Source organism: Aulonocara stuartgranti (assembly GCF_965226115.1).
Source record: "Aulonocara stuartgranti genome assembly, chromosome: 20".
Taxonomy (NCBI): domain Eukaryota; kingdom Metazoa; phylum Chordata; class Actinopteri; order Cichliformes; family Cichlidae; genus Aulonocara; species Aulonocara stuartgranti.
Window position 1 is genome coordinate 21,968,255 of NC_138956.1, and position 24,131 is coordinate 21,992,385.

General features: G+C 37.9%; 2 protein-coding genes across 7 annotated transcripts in view; one reads left to right on the plus strand and one right to left on the minus strand.

The window, feature by feature from the left end:
- LOC309697655 (microphthalmia-associated transcription factor-like) overlaps nt 1–17,868 on the plus strand; it is a 29,051-nt gene extending 11,183 nt beyond the window's left edge. For 3 of the 6 annotated variants that reach the window (XM_082519745.1, XM_082519741.1, XM_082519743.1), the window contains exons 2-10: nt 1,171–1,411; nt 10,305–10,520; nt 10,782–10,877; nt 11,135–11,252; nt 11,575–11,667; nt 11,764–11,820; nt 11,971–12,046; nt 12,966–13,113; nt 13,620–17,868. In XM_082519745.1, the coding sequence (XP_082375871.1) occupies nt 1,171–1,411; nt 10,305–10,520; nt 10,782–10,877; nt 11,135–11,252; nt 11,575–11,667; nt 11,764–11,820; nt 11,971–12,046; nt 12,966–13,113; nt 13,620–14,012 (1,438 nt within the window). In that variant the 3' untranslated portion in view covers nt 14,013–17,868. The remainder of the gene's footprint in view (nt 1–1,170; nt 1,412–10,304; nt 10,521–10,781; nt 10,878–11,134; nt 11,253–11,574; nt 11,668–11,763; nt 11,821–11,970; nt 12,047–12,965; nt 13,114–13,619) is intronic. The other 3 variants (XM_082519746.1, XM_082519744.1, XM_082519742.1) reach the window with 2 other exon arrangements.
- A 112-nt stretch (nt 17,869–17,980) lies between these two features.
- LOC309697053 (2-epi-5-epi-valiolone synthase-like) lies at nt 17,981–24,131 on the minus strand. The gene is made up of 5 exons (XM_082518685.1): nt 23,980–24,131; nt 21,962–22,592; nt 20,545–20,778; nt 19,947–20,199; nt 17,981–19,831 (listed from the first exon to the last, which is right to left on the minus strand). Exons 1-5 carry the CDS (start codon nt 24,105–24,107, stop codon nt 19,743–19,745), a joined length of 1,335 nt encoding a protein of 444 aa, XP_082374811.1. The 5' UTR covers nt 24,108–24,131; the 3' UTR covers nt 17,981–19,742.

A 24,131-nucleotide genomic window follows, 5' to 3' on the forward strand; every position in this document is an offset into this window, starting at 1 on the left:
ATTTGTGGGATGAAAGGAAACACAATCGCCCAAAGTCACACAGCAGAAGGAATTATTCTTTTGAACACTAAACCTGATTCCATATATTGGGTGAAGCACAAAGGAACAAAGGAAGAAACGTAGCTGTTGAATTTAGACACCCAAACCACTGAAGTGCTTCCAGAGAAAAGCCAGAGTTCAGCCTGTGTTTTGCTTTTATAATATATTTTATTATATATATTTGTTATACAGTATTGTTTTGTCTAATATCTGGTGCAGGGTTCAGTGGGTGTGGTTGTAGACAATGAGATTATATCCACTGCTGAGGGGAGATTTATGGTATGTTGAGGGCTCAACACCCACTGAATACGCTGCAAGCTGAGGCTGTTTGACTCCGCTGGCTAATTAGTGCGATTACTGCACAGCTGGATTGGCCAGACATTTTACTGAGTTTTATCAAAAGGATCACTCACTCGATGGAGGCTTTGTCCCGACAACTTCTGCTTCAGCAGAGACTCTCTATTTTAGGACTTCAGGACTCTGTCTGGGGAGTAGCCATCTAAATTTAAAAGAGTGGGAAAACTGAAACAACCTTTACAGACAAAATGTTCCTCTTTTTGTTTTGTCTACAAATGCAAAATGCCTGTGCCTTCCAAAGTCATTAAAATCACAACATTGTTTTCCTTTTTGAAAGGACATCTTAATTGATAATAGATCTTGATAGTAAGTGATTTCATGGAGGTTCAAGTATTTGTTTTCTAAGAGCAAATAAGCAGGGCTGCTTAATTATTTATCTTTGTAAAATAAAAAATAGCAACAAAAAGTGCTCATTGCAAATTCCCATAGCTTTGCTTGTTCTGTTTGACAAGCTTTTGACGATGGCTGATCATCAAAGGTTAAAATAACAGGTTATCAACATAGATCAACCAGTCATTTAATATTAATTTTTGCAGAACAAAAGCTAATAGTTCCCTTTTGACTTCTTCCCCTGAAGTCATCCTCTCTGCCAGTTTTCTTCATGCTAACATTGGCTTTTTATTACATCCATCGTCCCTCAATTTTCTTCTTTTTTTCTGGTTTTCTTGACCCCTTTCTAACCTTTCTAGCACTCTTTCTTTTCACCTCATCTTTCTAATCGACCCTCTGCCTTCTCTCTTATCTTATCCAATCATCCCTTTCTCCCCTCCGCAGCAGTCCGTCAGACCAACACAGTTCATCCAAGCCCCCGCTGAGCTCCTCGGCCATGACATCGCGCATCCTGCTGCGGCAACAGCTGATGCGGGAACAGCTTCAGGAGCAGGAGCGGCGGGAGCAGCAGCGACAACAGGCCTCCCAGTACACACAAACTACACAGGCCCAAACGCCTGCCATCAATGTCAGTGTCCCGGTCAGTTTACCACCTGCTGCACAGGTCCCAATGGAGGTGCTAAAGGTAAGAAAGCATGGTTCAAGTTTCTGATGGTAGGGAGCAACAAAGAATGGGGTGGTGTGTATTATTAGAAGGCTGTTACGGTATCTGTGTAAAGTTTCCACTTGTGGAATTAAACTTTGTATGTGTCATTGGTGCAGCCTGAATGGTCCAGATGTATTTATAGATTTTAGTGACTCGTGCATGAATAGTCGGGCAATCATGGTTTACTATGACTGTGTGTAAAAAAAAAAAAAAAAAACAGGAGTGAGTGAAGTGTGTTAAAATGCGTATATGGGGATTATCTTTCCTGAGAGAATTCCTCTTTAATGCATGCTGTGCTTCCAGCCATTTGGATTTAGCCATCTTTAATCCTATTTGCTCAGCTACATTCACATCTTTTCATAGCTTTGATTCCTTGGCAGTCTGAGGGACAGGAGACTGTTAAGATTTTCTGTACGAGTAGAGACCGTAGTGTTCGAGAGCACATTTTAACAACGCATTTCGGTAAGTCTTTCTGTTTGTCCACAGCATGTGCTTTCAGAGGTTGCAATCTTGATGAAACATCTTTAGAAATTCATTCGACTTGTCGTGTTCTGAGGATTTTGGTATAATTGCTGGGTTTTTTTGTAGTGTTTTTGTTCCGGCATTTTACCTTGAATTCAGTGGCTTTCCCTATAAAAAAAACACTGTGTGGTAGTGATTTGGAAAGTGTTTTTGTGCAAATTATGAGAATTTTGTCTTCCTTACATATCAACTTAGTGCGTTTTTTTCAACTTTTCTGTTTGTGATTTCTGAAAAAAATATCAATATCGAGGTGTTAAGATATTGTGTAGTTAGTGTAATTACTCACGAGGACACTTGCCTTTTTGTGCATTTTTAGATTTTGCATTTCTTTAACATGGATTGTCAATAAGCAGCTGGTTTTGTCTCTGACTTCCTCTTTTAGAAAATTGTGCAATAACAGGAACAAGTCTTCCACGTGAAAAATATATGTGACACATAAGAGGATCTCGTACAAATACTTATGTTTAATAATGCCTGTAGTTAAAGGTCTAAAAATGTCAGACATTTGTGCTTGTTAGGTAAAAGTTTAATCAGTTAATCGGTACTATGTCAACAGTTTAGTTGTGGTTTTATCTTGCGATTTCAACTGTTAACCCATACTGTTAGCTGACAGTTGTATGAAGCTATTCACGCTGTTTATCCATTATGTTTGGCAAACAATTTCAGCTGTGTGTATGCTAAAAGCTTTTAGTCATAATTTTACCTAGACATTTACTACATTTTAATTGCACTGTTTAATCTCAGAGTAGTAACGATGCCGATAAACTGTGATTTACTGAATAATCTTTGTTGAGTTAAATCCACCCACAACACTCTCTGAGATTTCATGGTTGCTTGCCCAGCCACACTTTCATCACCCTTGGATGTGTGTGGCATGGGCCAACAGTAAAGGACAAAAACAGTATAGCCATTGAAAACATTACCCTTCTCACGCTGTATAAACATTACTTATTCTCTATAATCTGCAGCTCTTTGAAAGACTTAGGACGCCCCCTCCCCGAACCCTAACCTTGTGTACAATACATCAAGTTAGAGTCATTTTTCTGCTTTGGCGAGAGCTTACAGAAATTCTTCATTGACTGAAGTCCTCAAATGAAAAGGCCATTCCAGCTTGGTGCTGTTGAGCTGGGTTAACCTGCTCTCCTGTCTGTTGGTAGATTAACAGAGTCCACATAAAGCTCAGGGGTACCAGGCAGAGCTGCTGGACCTCAAAAAGTGCAAACATTAAGCTCAGATGAGTTTATGTAAAGACTGATTGGACCCTTAATTAACCAAGTGACCTCTGACCTTTTTAGGAATAAGAAGGGGATCAGTTTGGGGATCAAGAAAAAGGCGAGCACAGCCTTACCACACACCAAACGCTAATTCAGTGAAGAATGCTTGTAATTAGCCCCCAGCCCTTTCATTCCATGGAATATTTTAGAGAAAAAAAACACTGCTTTGAAATTTACGAAGGATAGGTTTCTGAAAGGGTTAAAAAAATGATTTCTGATTTTTTTTTTTCCTTTTTCAAAGGATTTATGGCGCCACAAAAAGAACAAAGTACCCTGTACAATTTTTGTGGATTATATGACGGCTCGTGACCGATATACAAAAGAAAATACACAGAAGTACCACACAGATGTTTCAGTTTGGTTTGGATTTCAGAACTGATTCAGCACACAATGACATGTAAAAAAAACCTTCAGTGTTCATTTCATGAAATTACAGGATAGCTTTAATAACATTTCTCTCCGCAGTAACCAACACTGATTAATCACTTTAATCACGTTAGTTATTAGTACCTTTTTGCTCAATATGATTGTAGATGATGAGCAAATTCACGTGATCATAATCTCTGTTTTTGTTTGGTTGGAGTTTTTTTGTTTTGTTTTTAGCAGTTCCTGCTCATTTTAACCCAAGTTTTATACAAACAACACACGATTTTTATTCGGTGGTAATTTGGGCTTTTGCATGACAGCATTACAAAAGTACAGAGGAAAACCCATAAATTGCTGCTCACATTAGCATCACAGTTGCTGTCTGCAAATTCTGCAGAGCACATTAGCAGCTTAACTGTGAGACAAAGTGGCCTATTCTTCTAGTCTGCATAGAAAATGGGGGCAGTCTTGTTAATATATCCTGGTTGGCCCATCATGGAATGCCTGTAGCATGCAAGTCAAAAAAATACAAATCACTGTTTGTCATTCTGCACTAACCCTACGTCCTCTCTTAGTACAGCTGGATGCTTTGTGCTCATTTCTGCAGTGTTTCTGACTCTTTGGGGGTTATGTTGCTTATGCCCTTGGGCCTGTTGGTGGCTAAAAACGAGATGATAAACAACAAGCTTTTTTTGTTTTCCATGGATACAGATGCCAAGAGTTAGTAGTTGATGCCACATTTCTAAACTGTATTTTGGAAAGACTGTTAAGTGAAGTTTGAATGCTGGCTGCTGGCACTAAGATCTCTCTATAATTCATTATTCTGCGTGCTGGGCCTTTACAGAAACTGAAAACCTAATGATTAATTGTAGATGTGTGCAATAGTACGTGATGTATCTGTTCTAAATCAATCATGAACATCACCACGATAAACTTCTTGCACGTAGTTTATATGCAGCAGCAGTCCTGTAGATGTTTGTCACTCTATGTATGTTCTGTGCTTCCACAAAGTGTGCCAGCTTTGTAAGCACACCATTAAATGATCCTTTTTCCAGCTTATAAACTAATGATTTGTCACGCCTAAAATTATTTCCATGTAACAACAGGAGCCATATGGCTTGACAAGGTCGAGATGTTCCAGGCTGGGATCTGTGAGCCTTCAGGGGCTCCATTGAATTCACCCAAAACAGTGAGATCATCTAATTATGTGGGATAATTTAGGAAATCCCTGAGGACAAAACAAGCTAGAAGAAGCCCCTGTGCTCATTTCAATGTAAAGACAGAACAAACAGATTTCAACCTGCTAAACATGTCTTTGTCACAGATTGCCTAAACCTACTAGTTACATGTACTAGAATGAGATTCATTCGAAATTATCTTATTTTTATGTTTGCATTGTTGTTTGCGTCATTCATTCATTTGCTACATTTTAGTGAAAAACGAAAGTCACCATTTTTTTAAAGGGTTAAATTCCAGCTTCATATCTTAAAAAAGGCTCGTTTTTACAAGCAGTAGTCCAAATACACAAAATCTTCGGTTTACTATCACATGGATAAAGAAAAGCAGCAAGTCCTTACATTCTTAGCTCCACCGCACTTGAATCTAGAAACTACTTTCACCTTAAAATTCACTCAAATGACAAATTAAGTTATCAGAATAGGTTCGTTTATTAGTTTGTTTATTTTGTTTTTTAGCATTTTCATTGATCGGCCAATCATTTTAGTTAACCCTAACCCTGCAGTGTGTAAATGTAGCACAAATGAATCAAGACTTTTACTCACTCAAAGCCAAGTGTTACATGTGCTGTATTAATGGGTGTATGCAGTTGTGCTTGTAGTTTTAATTAGGGCACCTTTATACTTTGTCTTGTGCACATAATGCCCTGAATGCCCTCTTTGTTTCTATATTAGAATTCTGTGTGTGTGTGTGTGTGTGTGCGTGTGTGTCTGTGGGAGAGAGAGGGGGTGGCGTAGGCTTCCTACAGTAATCCCTTATAAACTTTTTTTTTGTTTCTATCTTTAGACAGTGCCAGCTATCAGCTGTGGGTGTGTTAAAATGCATGAGACAAGGATGGAGGATTAGTTAACACGTACATGGGTGTTTTTTTTAAAAATAGTTTTAGGAAAAATCACAATCACACAATCACTGTTTTTTATAAAACAAATCTCTGTCTGCATGAAAATACAAAAACACTCTACTGCCAAGAGCTTGCCAAACTAACAGACGGTGATATAACCCTAACCCCAAAGACTTGTTGGCGAATAAGAAGCACTGACACTGTGAGTTTTCTGTCTAAACATCATCACTGACAAACAGTGTTCATAAAAAGTTTCCCATGCAAGTTTTCTAAAGGATTAGTTTTTCAACTTAAACTTAAAAGCTGTGTCTGCACGTGGACACGAGGCCGAGAAGCCTAGAAAGGCCAAAAATACCCATGTGCGTGTGATTTGTTATACACACACACAAGACTTGTGTCTTTGTGTGTATAACAAACAGTCTTTCTGTACGTTTATGCTTACAGCAGTGGCTTACAAGCTGGAGGTCTGGACCTCCCCAGAGGGCCAAAAGATAAATGTGAGAGGCTAAACGCTACAGGCTGGGAAAGAAAAGCTGTGGAGGAGGAAACATGTCTCATCATTGTATCTATGCTGAAAGGACTGGGCAAGTCATCTCAAACAGTAACGGAAATATTACAAAAATGAAAAACAGGGAATGAAAAAGAGAGTTTCAAGTATTAGAAATATTACTGTATATTGTCATATTTCTGTCCAATACGGCATCATCTGCCTGAAGACACAGAGGCAGCATGTTATAGCATGTTTTTAAGAGTGGGATTTAATTCCAAATACCTTTACAAATTATCAAAAGGCATGATTTTAGCCTCAAACTAGTCACATGAATCAGAAAGAAAGCAAAACAGTTGCCATGATTTTAAAAAGTAGCGCTTTATTTTTTAAGCTGTAAATTTTACATCCAGTGACTCTGTCCAGCATTTCTGATTTCTCCTTTACTCAAAACATACAACTTTGAAAAAGAAGCAAAGACATCTCACTTTGTTCTCAGCACTTCCAAGTGTTGCAAAAAAACAACTGATAAGACTAAATAGACCATGAAGAACCTGCCTGGTTAACAAAAACGAGAAAAAAATTTAATTAAATTTAAATTTAATTTAATTTAATTGTTTTGGGAAATCTGACAAACATTAATTGTGCCACTAGGATTGTTTAAATACAAATTGATACACTAAGCAGTATACAGTGTGGAGTTTCAGTTCCATTCTTGATGTTTGGGGTTGATTATCAGCAAAATTTGCAATACTTGAGAACTGAATCTGACCTGAACTCGATTCTGAGATTAAGAAATAACTAAGATGTGAGACTTTTCAGAAAAATCACTCACTGTCTATGTAATTACTACTTGAAAGAATTCTTCATTGTGCTTAAACATGTATTAGTAGAGGCTCCATAATGTAGGGGTTAAAGCATTTGCCTACAAAGCAGAAGATCACACGTTTAGGACTAGGAGAAGACATAAATCCCTGGGAGGAAGGGCATCTGGAAGGACATCAAAATCTGTGCCAAATCAAATATGTGGATCCATCCACTGTGGCAACCCCCTGCAAATAAGTGAGCAGCTGAAAGAAGCTGAGATAAGAGTTCATATGAATAAATAAGACACTAATTAACAAACATTTGCAACGCCGCTGGTTGTGCTGTGGCATATGCTGTGGATTATACAGGTTTTCCCACATACTGATTTGTTTTTTGAAATAGAGTGTTAACAGTAGTTTTAAAGCAAAATTATTAAAAAATAAATAAATAAATACATCAAAAAAACATTTCTCTTTTTCAAAACTTTACGGGGCCTTATTAAAATGTAGGACAACAAAGGTTGTTGTTTCAGCATCGAAATGAAAAATTAAGAGCCTGTTCTAAATGTGACTGACTTAAATCAGCCTGTGTCTTTGATAAATACCATAGATAACAAGAATTCACTGTTTGCTTACACATTATTTATGCGTGCATTGCAAATAATTGTGTTGCTCATTAATAGCTCTTGATTAGGTTCAGTCCATTATCAGGATCGGAGCCTCTGCAGTTTTAAAATGTAATCATTTCATCATATATATAAGTAAGTGGCATAAAATCCAATTATGGATCAAATTTTATACATTTTCTGGTGACGTCATTTGCATAACAATACACCAACGGTGAAGGCAGTGTAAAGAATAAAGAATGTTGTTAGTGACCATCACTAATGAGCCTCGTTCTTTTGCCCAGAGTGTGATGTCGTTCTTGTTAATGAGTCATTGACTGACTGTAAATGTGCCCCCCTCTGTGGTGTCAGCTTTACAACCTTGTGAGGACAATTTACGGCCCAAGGTGATCTGAGTCTTAGCTGCAGGATATACAAAGTGTGACTAGATAATGTGACTCAGCTCTTGTAAGTAAAACTAGCTATAGTGTCAATTTTTAATAGCCAGTTGTAGAGGATGTTAATGTGGCTCACATGAGTATCCCCTGAAGAACAATGGTACATGAACATGGAAAAGAGGCTCTGAAAGAGCTTCTGTTCTGGAAAGAAGAATTTGACAGTCACAGAGAGACAATAAGATTGATAACCTCACCTGACCTAATGGTTATACTCGGCTTTATTTACATACACCTGTAAAAGTGATTTAAGTCATTCAAACTAGTCTGCTTTATTTTATATTTCAGAGTTTATTGAATTAAAATGTGTAAATCTGCAAATACTGAGAGGCATTTCTGTTGATTTTCAGAACATACACAAAATATATACATCATATATGATCTCTATGACAGTGCTGGGTGAAAACCTTTATATTAGATTACAATAATCTGCATTCAGTGAGTGCATAGTTAATAAGAATACTGGTTATGCATTATAAGGCCGATCACGGGAATGTCCATAGTGTACAGAAAATACCAATGATTTTAAATAATAAAATATACATCTGGAACATTGCAAACCTGCACACATGAATGACTATCACACTTTTATTTGGAATCGGTTTCAACAGATGGGACGAAGTAATATCTATACTCTATAAGGCAGTCTCAACAACTAATTTTTATAACCTTTCGCTGTAATTGAAACTCTTGAGTGCAGTGTGCAAACTGAGGAAGTTTTCACATAGGCAGAGGAAAATGCCAGGGGTAGCTTAGAGTTCATCTACAGCCCGTGGCCTCCTCAGGTCTGTTAATAAGCATAGACATTTAAAGTTTATGCACAACAAAATGCATAATTTCTTTTGGGCTTATGATTCGCCTGTTCTTGTCAATTAAAAAGCTGAAGACAACTAAGGATGACATAGACTTTATTCTTTGTGCTGTGTTAAACAGGGAGCACACGCCAAGCATCCACATGGGTTAACAAAGTGGATAGGGCAGAGTAAGCACCCCGGGCAAGATTCAGTAAAAGAGGTGCCCTTCCAAAACAAAGGCTCTAACTGTTTGCACCACATCCTGACATCAAGTGATACACCATAAAGTAATAAATACAGATTTTACATAAAACAACACACATTTAAAAAGGCTCATTGTATTTGACAGAGATTCCCTGACATGCATAACTAATGAAGTTTCTTGCCTTTTAAAAGATGAGCTGGTGTGTCTGTCCTCCTATTAGCAGCCTTAGTCGTCTGGTGCAACCAAGAAGGAAACAGCTAGAGCACTCCTCAGTTTAGAGTTGTTGTTTTTTTTTTGTTTGTTTGTTTTAAATCGGACATCTAAAACAGGAAATGATGCTTGAGATGCTTGGATATCAACCTTGTGAGGTATGTTTAAAAATGAATATAGATTCAAAGATAATGTGAGAGGTTAAATTGAAATTTCTCGTCTTAAACTGACACAAATGTGTCTTTGCCATTTATGATACTGCATTATGTATCTAAATTGAATCATAAACTACAGCGTCCACATTTTGCAATCCTGAAACTGATTCGTAATTGCATCAAACGTAAGCGAGCACAGGACGGGAAGGTTTAAATATAAACTTGGAAAGGCGAGGGGGATTGGAGCAGCTCTGCTCAATTTAAAATGTTACAGCCAGACAGACACTGCCTCTGAAGTTTGTTTATTTGCCTGCAGGAGCTTTTCTGGATCATTAATGCTGTGTGGGGATTAATGATCTACAGAAATCAAATTTATCCTTAAGCGGCGAGTGCAGAGATAGGAGCGTGTGCAATATTTGTTCCTTAAAATATGTGGACTGTTACTGAGGAGCCGCAGAAAGTAGTGGAGTTGAAGAAAAATATGTGGAAACTGTTTACTCCTGAGACTTTGAGATAACAACTCTTGACAGCGTCTCAAAAGAAAAATGCATAATGCATCGTAGGATTTGAAGTCTCTGTCAAGTTGATTTTAATATTATATTCTGTACTGTAAAATACAAAGAACAGACAAGACTTTGAGCTATATTTAGAGTTGTTTTTAATAAAAGACAACTTTGAAACAGCACTTATAAAAAGCAGCACTCATTTTGAAATGAGCTTCCATCTTTTGGTGCTATTTCATTGCTACTGTGGCCAAGCTGCATATTTGCATAACTTCTCTTTCAGTAGTTGGAGCAGTTCTGTGGAGCCTCCTGCAACCATCAACACACCCATTAATCTTTAGATCAGATATCCTACCTCTCACATACATATTCATTTTTCTTGGCATTTTCCTCACTCATCTTTCCACTCATAGGTTCAGACTCACCTGGAGAACCCAACCAAGTACCACATCCAACGGTCCCAGCAGCAGCAGGTGAAGAGGTACCTGGGAAAGCTTGGTTCTCAGGCGTTGAGCTTGCCCTGCCCCAACCAGTCCTCTGACCACGGGGGCATGCCGCCAGGGCCGGGCAACAGTGCCCCTAACAGCCCTATGGCCTTATTGACCCTCAACTCTAACTGCGAGAAAGAGGTGAGGTCTCCATAGTTTTTTAGGCTGTTTTTTTATTTAACCCTCTCAAGGCAGGCGTTGCCGATTTGCAACAGTTAAAAACTAACAACCTGATTACCCCACATACATATTTTATGAGGTTTTTTTTACTCAGAAGTACCACTGCAGGACTTGGTTGTGCATTAGCAACAAAAAGTTTCATTTGAGCCTGAGAGGGTTAATGATGCTTGGACATTAATTGATCAGTAATGCTGGACTTATTTGTACTTTGTCTGGTTTTAGATGGACGATGTAATTGATGACATTATTAGTCTGGAGTCCAGTTACAGCGATGACATCCTCGGTCTAATGGACCCAGGACTTCAGATGGCAAACACGGTATGTATGCTCATGATTTATCCATACCAGCCAGTTTACAACATGACTGCGTTTCATTTGATGTGTCTTGGGGTAAAACAGAAGCAAATTCCATGATGTCAGATTTCAACCTTGGTGTAATACTTTGACCTTGTAATTTATCTCTTCTGTGCTGCGTTTCATATGTAACTGTCATTTTTTAACACAATAATATGCATAATATTACGTCTTTTTCTCTCTGTTTTAAATCTCAATTCTTTTAATTCTCAATTCCCCAGATCCCTGTGCCTGCTAACCTCATTGACATGTATGGCAATCAGGGTATGCCCCAGCAAGGTCTGCCCATCAGCAACTCCTGCCCTGCCAACCTGCCAAACATCAAAAGGGAATACTCTGGTAAGCATGAAAATTACTCAGAGCTATAGAAATAAAAATAAATAAAGTTCTTACAGATGTTTAACTTGTGCCATTTAACAATATCTGTTCAGCTTCTGTATCGCACAGGCAACAGTAATTCTGTAACAACATATGATAATGTAACGTTCTACTCTCCAGGCCTTTGCGCAGCTCATTATATAGCATTTTGTATCCAGTCCAGCTTTTGTAATCCTCCTCTGTGTGGCGATGTTGACTTTACATGATTATGTCTTCTATTGTCTTGTATTGCATTTCAATTCTGTACATTGTGATAATGAAAACAACATTATTACTCATGTAGTTTCACAATCCCCGGCCATCATGCATATGCTGGATAAGTCAGGATCCTGTGGCAAATTTGACACCTATCAAAGGCCTGAAGGGTTCCCTGTGGGTACGTCTGAGTATTCAGCTTTAAAATGTGGATGCTGCACATTTTGTATACGTGCTTTGTCGGGTTAGTCGATCAACCAAAATGCGTTTTGTTCAGAAGCAGAGGTAAGAGCCCTGGCAAAAGAGAGGCAGAAGAAGGACAACCACAATTTGAGTAAGTGAGAATATTTAAATGTGCTTTTGGTTGTCACAGGGTTAACTATTAAACTACATTTTTAAGTACATTAGCAAATTCTTGTTAATATCTATATATTTATACTTATATTCCTAGTTATACTTTCCCCTTTCTGTTTTTTTTCTGCAGTTGAGAGAAGGCGACGGTTTAACATCAATGATCGAATTAAGGAGTTGGGAACTTTAATTCCAAAATCAAATGACCCGTAAGTTACTTAATATATTCTTACATTAACTCTTCTAAAAATACATGTAATGGCAACCACAAACATCCAGCCAGTCTAATGCAAGATTAATAACTCAGTGTTCAAGATTAGTGGAGAGATTTGCTGCTTATGAAATAGCAAACGGAAATGATTTGTGTTTTAATTGCATTTTTCTAGCTGGTCATTCAGTTATATGCAGTTTGTAGTTATACAGATCTTTCGATTTAGGCAAATGTTGTAAATTTGTAAATGTAATATGAGGCTTATAATAATTACACTGTCAAATTCAGCTTTTAACCATATTCTTCTCTCATCGCTGTGCCCTTTGACCTCGCCTGTGGGTCTAAAAAGATCCCAGTTGCTTTTGTTATGTCTGTTCAGCCCTGGTTGTTTTGATTAAGTCCAGCTGGTTCCTCCACCCACATGCACAAATTCAAGATTCTCACCAGCAGACCTGGTTTAAATGAGTACACATTTATGAAAAAGCAGGCACACATTTTCTTTCTAGCATTGCCAATTTTTATTAGTTGCCTGTAAGGTGTAAGTACCACTTCCAAATTGACCTAACTTAACCTTAACTGTACAAATGAAATCCTCAGGAGGGATGTTTTCCCATAAAGTTGACTAAAGATCATTTTTTATTCCTGCAAAACATCTGCTGCAACATTCATGTTTTTTTCAGGGAGCTCAGGGTCATCCTTATGACTGCTTGTGACTCAGGCTACCTATTGTGCATAAACGTCTTGTGTAGTAACAATTTCTGCAAAGAACTTTATGACCTCTGCAAAAGTTCTGCTCATTTTTCCTCAATCTTATTCTCTCCTCTTTCTTAATTGTTAACTGCAGAGGCGTACATTAGACTATCTACTGACATTTAAACGTTTGGATGTAAAAATAATGGTTCCTTTTTAAATATCAGAGATATGCGCTGGAACAAAGGCACTATCCTGAAGGCATCAGTGGACTACATCAGGAAGCTGCAGCGGGAACAGCAGAGGGCCAAGGAGCTGGAGAATCGTCAGAAGAAGCTTGAGCATGCCAACCGGCATCTGATGTTGAGAATACAGGTAAAAGCTTTGATGAAGATGAGAAAATTCAAAAATGTGTCACGTGTAGGGATTTCAAAGGGGAGGAGAAAAACGTTTATACTAATGTTGGAAGAAATGAATACACTTTTATGAGATAGCTTAAGGGAAAACGAGGAAAGGCACAGATTCATACTGCAAAGTTGTTAATATCGTCATCTTGTAACAAATTGATCATAAGATGAGAGGAGCCTGAATCTGTGATCAACACTGAGCTCTTTGTAGTTAATTAGAGTTGCACATCGGTGTATTAGAGGAGGAAAAAGAAAACCTTCTGCAAGTTTTAAATGTTAAATGACTCTGTTACAGTCAGTTGGATATTTAAAAACCTTCACTTGGCAGCTTTGCTAACTATCTCCCACTCTGCTTTTCAGCAAAGAAAAGGCAATACTTTAACATTCATCCTCAAACCTCAAACTAGAAGATTAGGAGTGCTCACTAACCTAATGCCTAACCTGCACGTGTTTGTGTCGCTCTCTGGCTTACAGGAATTAGAGATGCAGGCGCGGGCTCACGGTCTGGCCATTGCATCTTCAGCGCTCTGCTCTGCTGAAATTGGGGTACGGACCATCAAGCAAGAACCTGCTCTGGAGGACTGTCACCAGGACCTGTACACACTCCATCCCCATCACCAACAACACCCCGCCTGCACTCCTGAAACACCCAGCAACCTCGAGCTAAACGAAGGCCACTCCAACTTCTCCGAGGGCCACTACGGCGTTCACAGTAAGTCGGGCTCCAAACTCAGCGACATCCTCATGGAAGACACCTTATCACCGGTGAGGGGGGGCGACCCTCTGCTCTCATCCGTCTCCCCAGACACCTCAAAGGACAGCAGTCGCAAGAGCAGTGTAAGCATGGATGAGAATGAGGGTTGTTAGCACCCCCTACTGGAACACTCCTCACCTGCATTTTCAGCCCCTCCACCTACTGCTACAAGTCAGTGGCAAACACACTTTGAGCTGCTGGAAAGGCTTTCTTCTGTTTGTTGTCCTTTCTCTGTTTGTTTTACTCCTCCTCTCTCCCACCTGTGTTTACATGTATTGAATCTTTTTCCAAATTGTTTGTTTGTTTTCTCGTGTTATGTCTTTTCAAGCCCTTGACCCTGATTTCAAGGACTGATTTTTTTTAAGTGTTTGCTTTAATCAATACTTTGATGACAATGAGTTACAAAAATAGAAGTTTTTATATTTAAAAAAAAATATGCATTTATCTTTGGATAGAGGCTAGATTATCCTTTTTTTCTATTGATTCCAAAGAATCTAGGGAAATTATAAATCATGGTCAGAAATGTAGATATTTTGTGGTGAGATAAGCACTGCTTTTTAAATCAATAGCAATAATAGAAGGAAAAAGATCTATTTATTACTATAGTGCTTTACACTCTGTGTGTCTTAGATTGAACTTGAATGTGCCAATGCCTTATTAAGATGTGTATACATCGTTGTCGTATTGCTATGCACGTGTTGGCTGTTAGAGTCTTTGTCAGTCTTCCAGTTGAAATTTCTTGCTTGACAAATATGAAATCATCTGTAGATTATATAAATACACACGCGTGTGTAAACAAGATGTTATGAATACATTCCCCTTAAAGCTAATTTATTACATGGAGCCATTATTAATAAATGAAAGCACATTTAAGAAATGAATAAATAAAAGCTAGAATCTCTCTTTTAAGATAATTACAATGAACTCATTACACGAGAATAATTTTAGTCTTTTATTCAGTGTTATACATTCACCACACACTCTTTAACTAGCCAGTGCCAATTACAGACCCAGTATGTTACCAGTACATTCCTCATTGCCAAAACTGCCAAAATACCCCCAAATTTGTCTCAAAACTAGTAGAATAAAAATAGGCTATAAATGGTCTGACAAGAAGCTGTTGTCTCTTGATAGCTCTAGATTTCTTAATTATAGAAATCTTTTTTTTTTAATCTAATAGATGTTAGTCAATTATTGTAATGTTTTTTTATCTTTAGTGATCAGACAGACATAACTGGTTAAACTTAGAGTATCCCAGCACAGACTCCATACTGTAATACTGCAGACCTGTTAATCTCAGATTTTACAAATTTCCATTGATTTCCTAAATTATTCTTGTTGGGGGTTTTTTTTTTTTTGATATACCACATCAGTGACATTTCACATTCAGGACTTTTTTTTTCATGATGTGAACATTTATATTGCCAAGGAGTATAAGGAGACTGCTTTGGGATTTTGTATGAAATGCGTGACATTGTCAAAACACTGGAATGACTTCTGATAATTGAAACCTGGTTTGTTTGCCTGTCTTTCTTTTAAATCTGAGCACAAACTAACTATTTCAAATGCATACAGAATCTTGTGAAAAGCTGTGGATTCTTGGATGGTTGTTGTATATTTCCACAGTTTGTTTTGAACAGTTCTAGCATGTTCCATAGGTATGCCTTTTTAATAACCACCTGCCATATACTACGAGCCCTGTTGCAGCACAGCCTCCATTTTGTCAAACTATGCAATGGTTAAAGTTGTGCCTGTAAAGCAGCATCATGTCTTCAAAGGGGTTTCTCTTTATGAATGAGTCTGAAATGGTGTCGAGGCAATTATCTTTTCATTTAAGTGCCTTAAACTTGTTTTGTTTTGTTTTTTACCCTGAAGATGGAAGAGAAGGAAAAAAAATGTTTTGTTGATGTTTATATTGGTGTGTTGAGCTTCGTAGAGCTACACTACAAGTCCCTCAAACAAAAGAACCACAAGTATTGTTATTATGGAACGCCAAAGTGTTCAACATTAAATAAGGAAGTAAATTAGGAAATAAGTCATTATAAATGCAGAGTAAAATATATAAGTAATTAATAATTATACCCTGACATAATATTTGAAATAGTGTTCTGTATTATTATCATTAATTACTTAGTATGTTGATTGACTTAGAAATCTACTGACTTCTTCAACCGTTGACTCCACTCCACTGAAGTTGGGTCATGGTAGCAGCAGTCTGAGCAGGCGATACCTGATATCCTTTCCCCAGCAGAGCTTACCAATTTCTGCTTGGTATCACCAAGGTGTTTCAAGGCTTAATAAGATAAATAATCCCTGGTCTGCCCAAGGGTCTTCTCTCAAATGGGTGTACACAGAAAACCTCCAAAGTGAAGCTCCCAGTAGATGTCCAATCCACCCCAACTGCTTCATCTCAACATCTCTGAGTTCCTTCCAGATATCCATACTCATCATCCTGTCTCTAAGGCTGAGCTCAGCCAACCATACTTTGCTTGCAAATACAGATCTAATACAGATCTGGTTGTTAACTACCAAAGTAACCTCTATAAGTGCAATTGGCGAGCCTTTCTTCAAGAGTGCCACCAGGTCCTTAGGTTGCTACTGCAACAGGCACCAATGACCTTTTGAGCAGAGCTAATGCCAGCCACCTTTGCAGTAGAGGCTTTGAATATGAACAAGAATGAGCTGCTGAGCCACTGATTCTTATAGTGGGGAACCTGGATGATCAGGGTAATATATACAGTGAATATATTCACACGATTTCTGTTAGGAAAATAATCAAAGATGGCTGTCATGCTAACCTTCTAGAGTGGTTTGTTTTTTTTCGCTACCAAAAAAACATGGCCACTAATCCCAGTCCTGCATTTACCTGAAAGTGTCGTTGTGCAGTGCTACAGGTTCACAAAGCCAGTAATGATGCTGTAGACTAATAGTGTTATTATATTTGACTTATTTATATACCTATGATTAATATTCAAATACTATATATATTTATGTAGTACCGAACACTTTGGAACTCCATATTTTTAGCTCTTCATTTTAGTTTTTTCAAATGACATTTTACACTGAAGGCAGTGTTTCTTAGGTTTCTAGGTGACAACTTTGAATGTAGGTCTCAGTAATAACTGCCAAATTGTGTGCCACATGAAGGCAATACATTTCTACAAAGACACAACCTGCAAAACAAAGCCACCTTTCTTAGTGGTGTTTAACCTCTTTTGTTTTAAGCAATATATGGATCGTTACCCAAAGGTTATATGTAAAATGCAAATAAGTACACGGTTAGAGTTCAGTCTTGTATGTGGAAAGAACATTGTAGAGAATATGACTCAAGATTTACTCAACAGCAGCTCAGCTATCTTACAGTGTTGCCATCCAATGAGGATGCTAACTATGAAATCCAAGTTCTTGAACAAGCTGAGAAGTGAACCTTGAGTTAATGTGTTGGTTTGTTTGGTTTTTTTGTCATTGATGAAGCTTCAGTGGACTGTAGATTGTTTCTTATGGTGACACAGGTCCAGGGACTGATTCGAAACAGTACAACACCCACATACCTGTAACATGGATCTGTGGCTAAACGTAGAACAGATAAATTAAATAACCCTAAAATGTGACTGTAAGAAAAGATATAAACATTACACTATGTGGTGGCAGTTACTTAAAGCTGTCACTTAACTCGTTTCTCATAATGACTCTCTGAGCTGTAAATTGTTATGGCATGTTATGGATAAACCACTAATGAAAAACTATGGTATGTTAGCTCAATTTAGGCCTTGTCTTCTAATTGTCATTCCTGTGGTTCATACAAACAATGTTCTCTGCTGATGTTGCTACTGTTCTTATTGTTACAGTTTATAAGAGATGAATGTAGCAGTAGTTACTGTACCCACTGGTTTCAGATTAGTGAGCTCAAACTCGATGGTACTCAATGTGGAAACTATCTTGTGAGAAATATTAAAAGTTTTATTTGAATGTTGGTGGAGTTTGCCTTTATTTCGCTCTCGATACTAATTATACTTATTATAATTTATTATAATATAATAAACTCACATAAACAAACATCTTTGGTTTGTGTTCAGTTTTACTCGTTTACTTAATTTACAAAGATTCAGTCATTTAGAATGCTACACTTTCAATTAAAAGGGATAATGCAACACAGTAAGTTTAGTTAAACACATGTATATTTTTTATAAGATAAAGTCCTCTTCTGTATATACAAAAATTATTGCATTGCTTTTGATATTTTCTTTTTTTTTTTATTCTGCCAACTGCTTTTTGAAGCTTTTGCATTATATTATGGTGTGTTGTAAACCATTAACTAAAGTTGAGTTGAATGACCAGACGACCTGCTGAGTTCAAAATGAGCATCAGAATGGGGAAGAGAGGCAATTTAAGTGATTTTGAACATGGCATGGTTGTTGGTGCTAGAAGACCTGGTCTGAGTATTTTAGAAAGTGATAATCTGCTGGAATTTTCCCACACAACCATGTCTGGGGTTTACAGAAAATGGTCTGAAAAAGAGAAAATGACCAGTGAAAAGCAGTAAAATTGCCTTTTTGATGCCAGAGGTCAGAGGAGAATAGCCAGACTGCTCTGAGCTGATAGGAAGGCAAAAGTAACCCAAATATAGCTTGTTACACCAGGTGCCACTGTTGTCAGCTAAAAACGGGAAGCTGCAGCTACAATGCAGACAGACTTACCAAAGTTACATAATAGAAAAATAGAAAAACATTCCCTGATCTAATCTTGTGTTTAGCCGTGACACTCGGGTGGTAGGGTCACAATTTGGTGTACAAAACATAAAAGCATGGATCCACCCTTCCTTGTATCAACAGTTCAGGCTGGTGTAATGATGTGGGGGATATTTTCTTGGCACACGTTGGGTCTCTTAGTACCAACTGAGCATTGTTTAAATACTACAGTCTACCTAAGTATTGTTTCTGACCATGTCCATCCCTTTAGGATCTTTTGATGTCTGCCTCAAGTAAGATAACGCATGTGACCAAGCTTAAATCAGCTCAAACTGGTTTCTTGAACATGGCAATGAGTTCACTGTACTCAGTGGCCTCCACAGTCACAAAGAGGGACTCATCCAGGCTGGAGAAACTGATCAGGAGGGCTAGCTCTGTGGTCGGCATGAAGCTGGACACTCTGGTGACAGTGGCAGAGAAAAGGACATTAAAGAAACTGCTGGACATTATGAACAATGCTGGGCATCCTCTGCACACGGCCATAAACAATCAGAAGAGTCTGTTCAGTGACAGGTTGCTTCTCCCCAAGACAAGAACTAACAGACTTAAAAACTCCTTTGTCCCACACGCCATCAGACTGTTTAACTCCTCTCTGGAGGGAGAGGGAGGGGAAACAGGAGGACAAAGGAGGGGGGAACAACTAAGCTGTAGTGCCTCTTCACCTCACTGTACAATACCTTGTGCAATACTTTTTGTAAATAGTCAACAGTGCAATAGACTCAATACTTGAAATGTGCAATTCACTTGTATTTTTATTTTTTATTCCTATTTATTCTATTTATCCCCTTTGTATATTTTATTTATATTTGTCTCTGTATTTATATATGTGTGTGTGTGTGTGTATATATATATATATAACAGTTCTGTAACTAACTTCGGTCGTTGCTGTGCTTTTTTTGGAAGTCGAATTTCCCAGAGGAACCCACCCGAGGGATTAATAAAGTTCTATCTTATCTTATCTTATCTTATCTTATCTTATCTTAAGATCTCAGTCCTGTAGCCCTCCTTTGGGGATGTGGTGGACATGCAATTGAGAAATCAGCAGCAGTTGTGTATCTATATCATGTCTATACTGTCCATATTGTCATGTAAAATTCATTTGTCTCCTGATGAAGAAAGCTCATCAGTCCATTTCTTGTGGGCTTGGCAAAGAATTCCATCACCAATCATACCATGAAAGATTTCTACAAAATAAGAAAAAAAAGACATGCTAATGAGCATCCTTTATGTAACAGAGAGAGTGTAACTTGTAATGTCAATTGATTATTGAAAGAAAAGTTTTACTATATATTATTTTACCTGCAGTTCCCAATCCTGTGGGAAGAGGCATCCTCAGAGAGCCAGCAGAGTGCTTCAGACGCTCCTTAAGGGATTTCTGCACCAGCTCCAGAGTGCAGTCCTGGTGCCACACAGGAAGCTCCAGACTCAGCATGCATTGGATAATACGATTCTTCTCATCTACTGTGAGAAGTCCCTTTTGGACGGCCACATATACCATGAAGGACATATCGATGTTGACTGCCTCTCCGTGAAGCAGTGCTGGCAATATTCTCTGTGCAAAACATGGAGGTTACACTTAATTGTGTGCAGATAATCTCCAAAAAGTAACTGCTAATAAAATAATATCTAAATACGTTTACTCTGTAACAGTAATTCACATTTAAAGTGAACCTATTATGCTTTTCTTTTTCATCACTTGGGTTGCTATATGCAAACCCTTAAATAAGGATTATTTTGAGCTGTGAGTTTTACAAAGATACTATAAAAGACTCCAAGAGTAGAAGATATTGAGCTGGAAATTAACATAGTAGGTCCCCTTTAATGAGTGAATTCATACTCTCAAATATTGCTACAATATTGTTATAGAATATTGTTACAATATAAAATACTACTTGACCATTTCTAACTCTGGGCTGATGAGGTGACCAAAATCCACCAGCCTGTCCAGATCATCCTCCCACAAGTTAGGAGCCAGTTCCTCAAGCATTGTTTCTATAGCGATGCGGATGATGGCTGTGGCGCTGTCTTCCTGTTCAGGCCTGGTCTTGCAAACCTGCAGCTTGGTATGCAGCAGTTTCCTGCCCTCAGTCTCCATCAACTCAAACAGGCCCCAGTGCTTCATCAGAGCCATCTAAAGTGTATCAGTAGAATAACACTTAATAGCTGGCAATAAGTGAAAGAGAAGACACACACTCTATTCTAAACTGGAATATCTAATAATAAACAATCACATGCATTGCATTGTTGTACTGTGGGAAAATGAATTTCAAAGATTCCCTCCAGACATGTTTAATAGATATAAAAGTATTTAATAGAAATACCAGATAAAACTTTCTTAAACAGTAAGCTGAAATCTTCTACATCACTGAAAGTATCAGAATGTGTGAACCTGTTCACATAATTTTCTTTCTTTTTTTTTTTAATCCTTTAACTCAGTTTTAAAATAAGCATGAAGAAATCTTACCCCTGCGGAGCTGCACATACCATATCTGTCTGCACAGCATTGTGTGAGCTCCTTTGAGTGAAGGAACAACAAACAAAGCACATTTTTTGTGGGTGGGGGTGTCTTTAGTTTTTTCTTTTGCATGCTTCACAGCACATGGTGATAGACAGACACTAGAAACTATGAGGACTTTCAGGTTTAAAAGGAGCTGGCTTTCAGTAGCATGGGCACTTAAAGTTGTATATCTTATTAGGGATATTTTAAAATGTAGCAGCTTAAATCTAGGTTTTTGTGAGTAAGTAAATGCAGTAAACACTTCTGTGGTTAAATTGTGGTTACAAGAGGGTTAGTTGCAATGAGCCAAATGTCAAAACATCCAACTATGACGCTTGAATCAGCTTTGTGTATTCTGTGTCCAGATGAGAAAATGGTAGTATGCATTATTGATGAGCAAAAAAAAAAATTCTGAATAATATCAAAACACAAAATCAGTGGGAAAAATGAATTTAGCATTATCTCTTAAGAACAAGCACCATTTTCATTTCCAATATTGACAACAAACTTGCAGCAAGGGAAGTATCAGCTGTCTTATTGATACATTTCAGTGCTTTTTGGAATACTGTAGAAGTTGTACACAACTATTATCTTGTTTGCAAATAGTATGGATCTTGTTCTCGCCAGTTATTACTTCCTGCCCACAAAATATTAAAAGTCTGACACCAAAGAAGATCAACAACAATGGCTTGAACAATAAGATCATTCTACTGTGAGCTGCAAGCAAATTACATACATTTAGGAGTTAATGGGCTGATACATGCAAGACCATCAGGAAACTCATTCTCTTGATCAGCCATCATGCAGCGACGAGCACCTTTAACATCTCTGCCATCCCATTAGAGATCTGACGTGGTGGGAGAGTTTGGAAGAATGAGCAGTCTAAGAAGGCTGCCACTGGTGGGACATAACTTCCCAGCTTGTTTTTCCCGCCAGCAAAGTTGACTCCTGTTTTTGCCCCTACACTTGCGTCGATATAAGAAAGTAGAGTGGTCGGCACTCGAATATACGGGGTCCTTCGGCGATAGAGAGATGCCGCCAAGCCCACCACATCCAGACAAACTCCACCGCCGATGGCTACGATTGGCTCGGAGCGTCTGTCGATACCAAACTCATGAACTTCCTCCAGGATCTTGGTCACTAACTCCATACACTTGTTCTCTTCAGTGGTGGGCAGAGGGAGAATCTTGTAAATGACCCCTCTGGCTTTAAAGTACTGAGAAACCTGGGAGCCATACAGCTTATTGACATTTTCATCAATGACAACAAATCGCTTCGGTGGTTTGCAGTTACTTAAGGTGTGTTTAAGTTCTTCTTCTCCTAAGTGACCCCAGAGCAGTGTGTCATTCGTGGGATCCAGTATGTTTTTGCACTGAATAACTCTGTAGGTGAACACAACAGGGCTGACCACTGTCCAGGAAACCCCATGTTCTGACTTGTTCTCATAGCTAGAGATAATTTCACAATAAAGTTAAAAAGAAAAAAGAAAAAGAAGGGAAAAACATTTAATTGCCTCCATTCAAAACACCTGCTAGAATACTAACCTATACCTTCCATTCAATACAAATTTACACTTCTACCTCACTTTATGTGGGTAAATACTGTTATTTACTTGACTTATTTTGTTTGAAAGCTGAAGTTACATTTTGTATAAAAGCAAATGTGTAACATTACATATTAACACAATAATAACCACCATTCTGCAAATGAATGCATTTATTTTTAAATCATTTAAAAGTCAGAGGTTTTGACTTCTAGTTGCCCTACGAAGCAGTATATTACTTGAAGTACTATCCCAGTGACATGTGGGAATAATGCACAAAGAAGTATTTCAATGTGCAACTACAACTGCAAAATATTTACATTTTACAAAGTGCCCCAACTCCTTTAGAATTGAAATTGTGCCACAAAAACCAGTGGATTTAGATAATGCAGGACTAAAAAGTCTTTGGAAAATAGCTTTGTAAATGTTTTATGATGAAGGAAATGCATGCAAGACCTAAATAGATTAGACCTCAAACATACACCCACTGATGAGTAAGACCCAATGTAAATGTGGCTTTTTTTTCTGAAAAAACTCCAAGTACATTTTGTTTTGCAAATGTTTTTGTCTGTGTTAACAAGAACTTTCAATGCAGCACTTTGACAAGTCAGTATTGTTACATTTACTCTTAAAAACTAACTCAATAAACAACTATCAAAGCTGCTTTTTCTAGAGCTGCTTTTGTTATTGCCTATAATAATTACTCTTTAACCTACGTCATTAGCGCTAAAATCTGGTTTGACCAGCTTTAACTCTAAGTGATAACACAATCCAGCTACTCTTTCATTCTGACTAATAAGGTGCTGCATTCTGGTTGGTGTAATGAGGTGTTATAACATTGTTATAAATGAGACTCATCTACTTCAGTGTAGTCTGAACGGCAAAAGAAAAACAAAGAACTACTGCATGTGAAAACAGAAAAACCTCTTTAAAATTTTGAGCTTGTAGTGTTGAGAAAATATCATTTCAGGGCCTTAAAAGGTCTTCTTCCACCACTGCTGTACATATTTTGCATGGGTGACTGTAGCTTAAAATAGAAAGGCATTTCACTGCTCCATGGAGAATGCTAATCAGCATATAGTCAAAGAGTATAAATAGTGAACATACAGCATGACCGATGAGCACGAATATCTTTTAAATCATTATTTGTTTTTAAAGATCTGAGATTTTTCAGCAAAGTTTTTTAGTTTGTAAAACAACCTGATTAAATGTATTTGCCGATTACGGTTGGCAACTTGCCTGCTCCTATTGCACGTCACTGAGATATCAATAATTTTCCATTCTATACTTACATTTTAGCATCTGATAACTTTCCCTCTGCCAGCTGGAACTGGTCACTTTGTCGAATCCATGTTCCCTTCACTTGAACAAGATTAAACTTAGTTTGTTGTGAACAACTGGAGTTGTTATTTGAAATCATGTTCCCAGAGTCCCAGGCTGCCAA